Here is an 11,087-nt window from a genome sequence, read left to right on the forward strand (position 1 = left end):
ATCCTTCTGTTGCCACTCTTGGCCTTGTTACCATTTTGATTTAAGGCTTATTGTCTTATGGTTACAACATGCCTGCCCTAGCTCCAGCCATCAAAACCTCACCTAGAAAGAGGAACCTGAAGAGGGCCAAAACTCTAAAATAGCCTCCTTGCATTTCTTTTCTCTGAGGAAAAACATTTTATTAGAAGCCTCCCAGCAAACTTCCCCATATATCTAACGGGCCAAAATTGAGTCATATGGCTACCTCAAGGAAGCAGGCAAAGGAAAAACAGAGTCTGGAGAATGACTATTGATAAAACAACAGTCTGTGTCACAACTGGAAAATAGACATATATTGCAAAAAGAGATCATGACAAGAGATCATGAACTTTACTAGTTCAGTGATAAATTCAGGGGAAACAAATTGTAAAGACTTTTTTAAAAAGGTCACTGATAATATTGGGGTAACACGATTGCTTATTCAAACAGATGAATCATCACCTCTCAATCACTTTTGGAAGAACTGATGAATCCAGTTATATTTTCTAGTTTTTATAAATTAAACAGGCTGTGTCTTTATCACAAAGTTATTTTTATTTTTTCTCCTTCCTTTCAGGAGTCTTATCCAAAGAAAAGGAATTACACTATGGAAATTGTACCATCTGCTTCTCTGGATACGTTTCCTTCAGAAAACGAGAACTTTCTATGTGATCTCACGGACACAGCAGTTACCAAGAAACCTTGCTCCTTAGAAATTGCAAGAGCCCCTTCCCCAAGAACTGGTAATATTTCTTACTCACAACTTGATTTGCATGCTGATATATGGAAAGATATATTATTAATATTTTGCTTTTCTACAATATTTTCAAAATTAAAGTTCCCCAGTATAGTCACAATAATGTTTTGGTTTGTTTGTTTTTGCATTTTGCATTTTGAAAGAAATGCAGATTAGTCAGAGAATTTTGATATGAAGCCTCTTAACTTCTGGCAAGAGTTCTCATGGGAGTGGTACTGCCTTGGTGAAGGCACTTTGAAACCTCTTACTAGTAAAAGACCTTCTAAGTCAGATATGAAGTTTTGGGTCCTTCAGAACTTCATAGAAGATTTGGTAGCAAGAGTCTTTTGTACACTTTTTTGCGTCCTATCTGTTTTCAAGTTATCAGAGTGTACTCAGCTACTTCGTATATTTTATATCTTTTGTGGTATTTTCAAATCCTTTATTTAATTTATTTGCATTATAAACCAGTGAGAAGTCAAGCAAATATTATACCCATGTTACCAATATCTTTTGTGGTATTTTCAGGTCCTTTATTTTATTTATTTGCATTATAAACCAGTGAGAAGTCAAGCAAATATTATATACATGTTACCAATAAGGAAATTGGAGCTAGGTGTATTATTTAAGATCAATACATGGTGGGGCCTTTGCTCAAAAATGAATGATTAACTACTGTCATATTTGCTTACCATTACCTCTCCACTGCCTCTCAGAGCGCAGAGTCATCGCATGAAAGCTAAAGAGGGAGAAAATTTTCAGGTGGGTCATCCACACATTCAGTGCTACAAGGGTTGTAAGAGAAGTTTCAAAGAGAGACTTTTTTTTGGTTTGACAATCCAATTACTGCTTATTTTTGAAGAGTAGTTTTAGAGATGGGATGATATAACCAGATTTCTGACACTTACCAGTGAGACACTGAGAGATGGGAAATAGGAAAATGGGGGTGGAGTATATAGGTTATCCTTTCAAGATTAGAAGAAGAGATGTGATAGTAACATGAGAAGAAAGATATAGAAGAGAGAAATGGCTAGTTTATTTTAAGATGAGTAAGACTTGGTCAAGTTTAGAGGTTGGAGGAATTTTCTGGTGGAGACCAAGAGATTGAAGATAAAAACTGAACAGAATGGGTAGAAGTTAATACTGAGCTAGTCTAAGGAAACATAGACATTGCTTTCCCCAGGTAGAAGTGAGAATAGAGCATGGTTATAAATAGAGAAATTCTGAAATATGAATTTCCAAATAGATTGAATTTCTGGGTTAAGATAAAAGGTCATTGGCTGAAAAGAAAAGCTAGATCTTGAGACAGGTTAAAATAAAAGTCAGAAATGCCATTTTAGATGATAAACTAAGGAATTTTGTAGAGGTGAACAAATAGGTTTTTGAGCAGCACTGAGGCTAGTGTGCTGTATGAGTCGTAAAGCTGCAGAAGGAAGATTTTTTTTTTTAGATGAGAGAAGAGCATAATAATGAAAATAGTTAAAGTTTATTGAGCATTTACCGTGTGCCAGGTACTGTTCTAAGTGTTCTATATATATTATTTCATATAATTCTTATAATGCTGTAAAGTAATAATATAATTATTCCCATTTTACAGATGAAGAAACTGAGGTACTGAAATATTGGGTTACTTTCCATGGTTACATATTGATAGGGGGTAGATCTGGGACTTGAACTTCGTTTATCCAACTGTGCTCTTAAGTACCCCCATTATACTGCTGAATTATGTTAGGGGACGACATAGAGTAGAAATTGTGAACCAGGTACTGGAACCCTCAAGAAGTGTGGAGGTATGACTGAAACTTCACATATGACAGCAATAAAATCAGAAAAATAATGTGACAGTAAGACAGCATAATCTTCAGAAGAGCAGCACATTTTAGATGAAAGCAAAAAAAAAATAGTGAATAATCCAGAAGTAGTCACAGAGAGTGAAGACAATGCTGATCTCAAACTATGGGAGTTGATAAGAATGAAAAATCTTTCATAGGAGAGGCAACAGGAAATAGTGGGAAGATCAGGGGAAAGAAAGCTCAGTTAACATAGGCAAATAGAAGGCATATGTGTATGAAAATGTAAAAGAGCTTTAATTAGGGCACTGCAAGTAGGGATGAGTCTGGGTAGTAGATGCAGGACTGAAAGAGTCAGAGAAGACAGAAATTTACTCATTAAACAGTCAAAACTAATTGAGTTTTTTCCTGTGCCAGGCACCATTCTACACACTGAGGACACAGGGATTTAAAAAAAACAAACAAACATGGACAGAATAACAAGGCTGATGTTAGGCTCAGAACAACTCTCCTGCTTCAAATAAATAAACATGTTGATGATAATACAGAAAAAGAAATTTTGGAAAAGCATCAGAAAGATGACAAAACATAATATAAGCTGAATAACATTTAAATACGAACTTTTTTTGTCAGTTGGTTAACAAGAATAATCGAGCCAAAACATTGGTGAGGGTGGGAAACCAATGGAGCACTAAAACCACTCTTATCCTGAGGGAATTTACTGAACCTGCTGTTGAACTTTGGTGCATAAAGCCTCTGTGGATTTGTTAACAGAAAATAAATCTCTATGCCTGGCCAGCACTAAGATTCTAAAAGGAATTCTTTCTCCATAGAGTCCCAAAAGAGCCAGGTGGAAGCTATTATCATATTTATTATTATCTAGACTTAGAAGTCGCAGATTGTCATTTCTGCTGTTGTTTCAAGCCCACTCAGATTCAGGGGGAGGGACCAGGGACCCCAGGTGGGATCCCTGGTCCCTCCCGCTTGATGGCAGGAGCATCGAAGTCTCTTTGTACTAAGAGAATATAGAGTGGGAGATACTTCTTTGTCATTTTTGGAAAATGCAATCTGCCACAGTCTGCCCTCTGGCCACAGTAATTTATATCCTCTCATATGCAAGTCACAAAATCAGATTCATTTCTTCCTTCTGAATCCTCAAACATCAGCCCGTTTCAGCATGAGCCCCAAGTCTAAGTTCGGGTGCCCATGAGTCTCCCTGGTGCAGTTCTTACAGTATGGGTCTGTGATTACCTCTCGGCAATGACCTGTGAACTAAAGAGACAATTTATCAGTCTCCTCTCCTACACACCCATAATAGTAGCACAGGCATAGGAGAACACAAGTCAACAATCCCATTCACACCCAGGGAAAACAGGACACACAGCAGTCACAAGCCTGTGGCAATTATGAGTCTAATCAGGCATAGTTCCTTGATTAAGGGTCAATCCTATGGCATTGGATTTGTTCTCTGTGGCCGTTGGTTCCACCCTCTGAGTCATTCTTTTTTTTCCATAAAAAGTAACCTGTGTTTACAGCCGAGTATCTTTCTCACCTGCTTTCTGCCTGTAAAATTTGAGGGGTCAAAAGACCTCTTTTCATTTTGTACTATCTCTATTCCTTCCCAATCAAGCCGATATAAGCTCTTCTGTATCTTGGGCTCCTTATGCAACTTCTCTGCAACAATGTCCTTGAGAGTCTTAGAAACGCTTTGGTCGAACAGGGAGGATCTATGAGGCATGCCCTTAAAAATCCTTAGAGGGTCTTTTTGTTTTGCTTAAAGTTTCTGTGTGGCTCTATCTGAGATCTTAGATGTTAATGAGTTATCTTGTAGTCCCATCCAGATTTGATCATTGGCCTTATTAATTTGAGATTTTTTTTTTTTTTTTTTAAATTAATCTTTGTATTCCCATCACTTGGGACCATGTCTGAGCTGTACTCAGTGTTCAGTAAGCATTTTATAAATTGTTTGACTTTATCTCTATTATAATTATTTGTTGTTATGTGTTTGTGTTTTTTTTTTTTTTTTTTTGCCATTTGGAACAACTGGAAATAAGGAACCAGTTCTGTTTTTATACCCAGAAATTCTTGGCTTCTTTGTATTTAGCAGGTCATTCTTCAGTTCTCACTCTGCTGACACTTTATCCTAGGCAGCCAGAAGATGCTAAGTTGCACCTTAAATATTCTGCCTGGAAATCTCCTTAGCTAAGTCATAGAGTTTATTTGCTTCAATTTTCCATTTTCCATGTTACTGCAGATGTCAATGTCACCAAACTTTCCACTACTACCTGACATATGAATCCCTGCTTTTAGCTTCCAATTATATTTTCTGTCTTTTAAACCTTCACCAAGAGCTTTCTCGTAGCTCTTTAGGCTTTCCCAGATCCTCTCCGAAAGGCCCTTTAGCCTTTCACAGTCACTTGCTTCGAGGCCCTTCCAGCATCTGCCTGCTGTCCAATTACCCAGTTAATACTACTTGTTTTAGACCTTCATTGTAGCAGCATCTCATTTCCAAGTCTCAGAATCTGTTCTGGTTATTCATTGCTACATAACAAACCACTTCAGCACTTAATGAGTTAAAACAACAACAGTTGTTTATTTTGCTTATAAATCTGTAATTTGGGGAGGGCTCAGCAAGGATAGCTTATTTCTGCCCCAAGTGATGTCAACTGGGGCAACTTCACCAGGGGCTGGAGGATCCATGCTCAAGATCAGCCCCTATTCAGATAGCTGACATAGCCTACTTGGACTTTCTCATGGTTTGTGTTGGGGTTCCCAGGGCAAGAAACCTAAGAAAGGAGGCAGAGCTCTGTTACTTTTTATGACTTAGCCTCAGAAGGCAACATGGCTTCCACGAAGTCAAGAGGCTGCCTATGTTTAAGTGGAGGGAATTCAATCCTCCATAATCCTATATGGAAAATTGTCACTAAAGTTACATTATAAGAAGATATTTTTGCATCCACTTTTGGAAAATACAAAATCCCACAATGCCTGAGTCGTTTGTTGTTGTTGGTTTTTAAGTGGGATAAGAATTAATTTGCATGAATATATGATTTTTCCCAATTGTGTTCAATTATTTGGATTCAGTTTAAAAGAAGCCAGTTTGCTCAGCTGACTCAGACTTAAATTATAACTCCTGGTCGTCTTTGCACTTTGGGCTGTGATTGTGGATTTTAGGGGTGAGGGAATCCAGCATTAAAATGGGAGAGGTTTTTTTTTTTTAAATAATAGGAATAAGGATGAATACAAGTCTGAGAAGTTTCTGTTCCAATTATAGATGGAACTTTACCTAGAACGCCACAGAATTCCCCTCTGTGAGCACCAGAGCAGGTTGAAGAGAAATCAATATAGCTGTCCTCTGGCTGGATGAGGAAACTGTGTCTTTTTCCTCTGCTGATTGCATTAACCTTTGTTGAGGTTTTGCATGGACCCATTTACTTCCAAGTCTCTCATTCTGCTATGCCTAGTCCCTAGTTTTTCCTTTTCCCTTCAGGGGCAACTAACTAAGCTGATGAATTCAGGGAAGTTACTGGTTTCTCTTGGGGTTACTGATGTTTTCTCTTTGTTAGTAAGTCTTTCACTGACTAAAAGTAGAACTTCCAGATGTGGAGACATCTCTTGATGCGCATGAGTCTTTCAGAGGCCCTCAGTGGAACTGGGTGGGTTCCTTATCCACTCAGTATACATTCGAGTGCCTCTAGTGTTCTAGACATTGTTCTACATGCTGCAGAAGAAACAGAGTAAAAGGTACAGCCTTGATATTTAGGAGCTGAGAATGTGTTGATAAGTACAAAGAGAGAGGTGAGCACAAGGTGCTCCAGGAGGGAAGGAGAGGAGAGAGTGAATAAAGCTTGTTGGAGGAAGTACCGCCTGATCTGAATCTCAAAGAAGGAAGACTTAGGTGGATGAACAAGAGGTGGACAGCTCTCAAGGGCAAGGAACAATGTGCGCAGAGATCCAGAGGCATGGAAGAACATAATACATTTAGAGACTATGCCCAACTTAGCATGGTTAAAGCATAGAATGCTATTGGGGAAAAAAGCATAAGAGAACGAGAAGCGACATGCAGAAGTTTGGATTTCACCTGACAACAAAAGTGAATCACTGACAGACTTAAGTGGGAATGTGACTTGATATGTTTTTGTTTTAGAATGATCTCTCTGGAAGCAGTGTGGAGAATAGATTGGACAGAGGTGAAGCTAGAGTCAAGAAGATTAATTAGGAGATTGATGTGCAGTCTCAGCAAGAAATGATGGTGGCTAGGACGATGGCATCGCCAGCCAGAGAGTGAAGCTCATCCATTCTCCCCTTGGAGATTCCAATTATTGGGAAATAAACAGCCAAGGGAACTAAAGAGTTATGTCTTAGGGAATGTGTTTTATAGTTTTAGTTAACTGTGTTGGTTAACATGGCTTAGGTTTATGGACAAAATGCAGATTTCTACACACACGGTAACTGCATTCATAAGATTCTGGAGAAAGAGAGAAAGAGATGGAGAGAGAGAGAGAGAGAGAGAGAGAGAGAGAGAGAGAGAGAGAGAGAGAAAGAAGAGAGATATTATTGAGGGATGACCAGGTCTTTAGAGGTACTATTGTGGTTGAATTGTGTCCCTCCGCCTTTATTTGAAATCCTAACTCCTAATACCTCAGAATGTGACCTTATTTGGAGAATTTAGATATAGAGTCTTCAGAGAGATAACCAAGTTAAAATGAAATCATTAGATGAGCTCTAATCCAACATAACCGGTGGTTTCCCTATAAAAAGGAAGAAATTTGGACAGAGATAGATATGGAAAGAGGGAAGATGGCATGAAGAGACACAGGGAGAAGAGGGCCATCTACACACCAAGGAGAGGCCATTTCCTCACAGCCCTCAGGAGGAACCCACCCTGCCGAACCCGATTTCAGCTGTCTAGGCTCCAGAACTGTGAGACAATAAACTTCTGGTGTCTAATATATCTAGTTAGTAGTACTTTGTTACAGCAGCTCTAGGAAATGAATACAAGAACCAGAACTGAGTGTGCAAACTCAGTACTACATAGAAAGGAGGGGTGAATGAGACCGCCTGGGCCTCTAAGGACAGACTGCCTGGCCTGCTTATCTCACAGACTTGAGGGTCTTGGTTGTGACTGGCAGTGTTATTTATAGGGATAGAGTATGTATTGTCTCAGAAAATCACAGTTAATTATGCATGTAAATTACTTTTCTGTGGGCTCTTCTATGTATTAACTAGATGTGCAAAATATATTTCATCCTGACCATAAGAAAAAAATTTATTCTATCCACTGGGTTAATTTAAATATGAAGCAACTTTTTTTGTAAATCTATGTTCAACGAAATTTTTCAATTCAACCAGAAAATGAGGGATACTCTTTCCAAGGAGCATCTTACTAATAATGCCTCAGTGACTACAGATTTCATATGGCGTAAAGAATGATATTGCTCTAATACTAGGCTCATTAAATAAAGAGCAACAGAAGTCCGGCAGTCGCTTGGCAAATTTGCTGTCTGAGACTCATGTTTATACAGTCAATACTGAATCATATTTGTTCCCTTATTGCATCAGGAAAAAGTACCTTATATAATCATAATGGTGACTCAGTTGCAGAAATGAATAAATAATTAAATCAGTGAATGAATGAATGTTATCTTTTAAAAAAAATGGCTGTAAAAGCAGAGGAAGCCCTTATGAAATAGTCACATGCCATCAAAGATAATGTTTTCTTATCTGCTTTTCATTTAATTTCAACCTTTGCAGGGGAATTTTTCCATTTTATGGTAACTAGGCAACCTGTTATTTTGAAGCACTTAGTGCCGGCTTTGCACACTATGGATGCTCAATAAATCCATTTTGATTAATGAGCAATTTACAACAACACCAGTAAAGACAGTTTCCAATCTTTTTGGAAGAGAATAAATGATCTCTGATCAAAAGGACACAATTGGTAGTTCCATGCCAAGGCAGTGTGGGTCTTGGGTGCCTCTATTCAATTTGCTAATGTGTTAACTGGCCGCGGTCAGCCTGAAATGAAAATGTCACCTGATGAATAATCCTCCACACTGTACTCCACCTCCCCCAATATCCTGAAATAGGTAGTTGTGAGGGTGATTCTGTAACTTATTTATACCAAAATATTTTTTTGAAATGGTGAAGCGTTTTGAATTTTAATGCCAAAATTTTGAAATTAAAAGAATTCAGACTGGACTAGGGCTAATGTTTATCTCTGCTTAGCAAATGGATAGTGTCAACATGATTTCTGTGGATATGTTTAACTCATTTAAGAGAGCAAACTATTTTTAAAACCCTTGGAATCATTCTTTTACATACAAATACTGGCTTTGCTGATAAGAACCATTTTTATCAAACAGCAATTATTTATTTGGCATTTGTTCTGTGCTCAGTGCTGTCTTAGCCATTTATTAAAGCAGATTGGTATGTTGTAAATTTGTAAACCCAATGTCAATTTTTAGAGGTGCAAAAAGAGTAAACTAGGACAGCAGTACCTGCAGTGAAATTCTGGTAAATTTACTCTTTCATCCATATGGACAGTTTACCAGTTTGAAAATGTAGTCATCTCAGTTTGCTTAAATTGGTAAAATTTGGCTATATGTGAAAAACAACACCCTAAACAACAAAAAAAATTACATTCTTTTCCCCTCAAATCAATTTTACTTACATAGCATGTGAACAACATGAACCGTAGAATAGTGTTTCTAAAAATACAATAAACTCTTATTAATGTGATGATATGGGAGATATAGGCTTTCTGTGAGGTCATATGTGGTATCCTATGGAACAGAGTTTCTCCTACAATGTCAGACTATGTATAATAATGCGGAAAACATTCATTAAATCATAAGTGTATACTCAACGGATTCAGATGGACCTCCCTCACCTCGTCACATTCTACTCTTTACTCTCTTCAAACCTCAGGTTCTTTTTCCTACCTTGTCTCTCACTCCCAGTAGATGGCCTCATATTTTAATTAATAAAGAAAATCAAAGCCATCAGTTAGAACTTTGTTAATATCCTCCATCAAATCTGCAAATACGACTGCTCCTGCACCGTTTTTGCCTGTGCCTTAACAGAGGAGGTTTTCCTCCGATCCAAGGTCATTTCCAACCTCTATGCTCCATGCCTCTGCCCTCTCAGGAATTTGACCTTTTCATCCATTCCTTCTCTCTTCTCTGTTTTTAATCGTCCTTCTCACCAGATCATACACATTAACATTTAAGTCTGCCTAAGCCTTTTTCCTCTGAAAAACAAAAACAACAAACAAGCAACAGATAAACAACTAAAAATTTCCCCGATTCCACTTAACTCCTCTTCTACCGTTCTTTTCTCTATCCTTCCACATTCTCAGCACATTTTCTTCCTTCCCTTTCCCCTCTGAGCTCACTTTAGTCAGATTTCCATTCCTCACTGTCCCATTGAAACGTGCTCTCTGAAGGTACCAATAACCTTGATGTCACAAAATTCAGAGGACATTTCTTAATCCTCATTTCTCTCCTCCCACCCCTTCCCTACTGAAGCATAATTTTTATTCCATGACATTACAAACTAGCTTTTTGGCCAGTGTGCCAAGTTAATTTTTTTTTTTAATAAAATGTAGCTAACACAATATTATATTAGTTTCAGGCATACCCCATAGTCATTCAACATTTATATACCTAAAGATGTGATCGCCATGGTAAGTCCAGCAACCACCTGATGCTGTACAACGTGATCACAATATTATTGACAATATTCCCTATGCTGTGCATTACAACCCTATGACTTATATGCTTTATACCTGGAAATTTGAACCTCTTACTCTCTTTCACCTTCCCCTATCTTTTTTTAATTTGTCCATTACAGTTGACATTCAATATTTTATATTAGTTTCCGGTGTAAGATACAGTGTTTAAACATTTATGTAATTTACAAAGTGATCCCCTAACTAGTTTAGTACCCACCTGGCACCATATATAGTTATTATCATTTTTTAATTTCAATCCTCATATTTCTTAACCTTTCAGCAACATTCCACAGGTTAGTGATATCTTCATATTGACACCCTTTTTCCCTTTGCTGTCCAAAAAAGATTTTTATGCTGTTTCCTCTCTTTATTGACAACTGACATTTTTCTCCATGGTTCTAAAAGCTGGGAGTTCCTCAAGGCTTAGACAAAGTCCTCCCTATTCTTTTTACCTTTCTCTCTTCCCAAGTGATCTCCTCCGTAGTATGGCTTCTGTTACAATCAATGTGCTAAATAGTCTCAAATATTTCTCTCCAGTTTAGAACACTTCTGTCAACTCCAGATTCATCCATTCTTCCATCCATCCATCCATCCATCTATCCATCCATCCATCCATCCACCCATCCATCCATCCATCCATCCATCCACCCACCCACCCATCCACATCCATCCATCCATCCATCCACATCCATCCATCCATCCAATGAGGGGGATAATTTTACCCGCCCTACTCACCAGTGTCGTTGGGGTATTTGTCTCCCTTGGTGCACGTCCTCCCATCGTCCTCCTGGCTGTAGCCCTCCCGGCA

The 11,087-nt window shown here is 38.1% G+C and overlaps 1 protein-coding gene across 7 annotated transcripts in view; it reads left to right on the forward strand.

Annotated features, from left to right (window-relative positions):
- ANKS1B (ankyrin repeat and sterile alpha motif domain containing 1B) overlaps positions 1-11,087 on the forward strand; it is an 831,972-nt gene that overhangs the window by 273,644 nt on the left and 547,241 nt on the right. For all 7 annotated transcript variants that reach the window (XM_006914572.2, XM_025048663.1, XM_025048664.1 and 4 more), the window contains one exon: positions 596-761. In XM_006914572.2, the coding sequence (XP_006914634.1) occupies positions 596-761 (166 nt within the window). The remainder of the gene's footprint in view (positions 1-595; positions 762-11,087) is intronic.

This window comes from Pteropus alecto, unplaced genomic scaffold (assembly GCF_000325575.1).
Source record: "Pteropus alecto unplaced genomic scaffold, ASM32557v1 scaffold94, whole genome shotgun sequence".
NCBI lineage: Eukaryota > Metazoa > Chordata > Mammalia > Chiroptera > Pteropodidae > Pteropus > Pteropus alecto.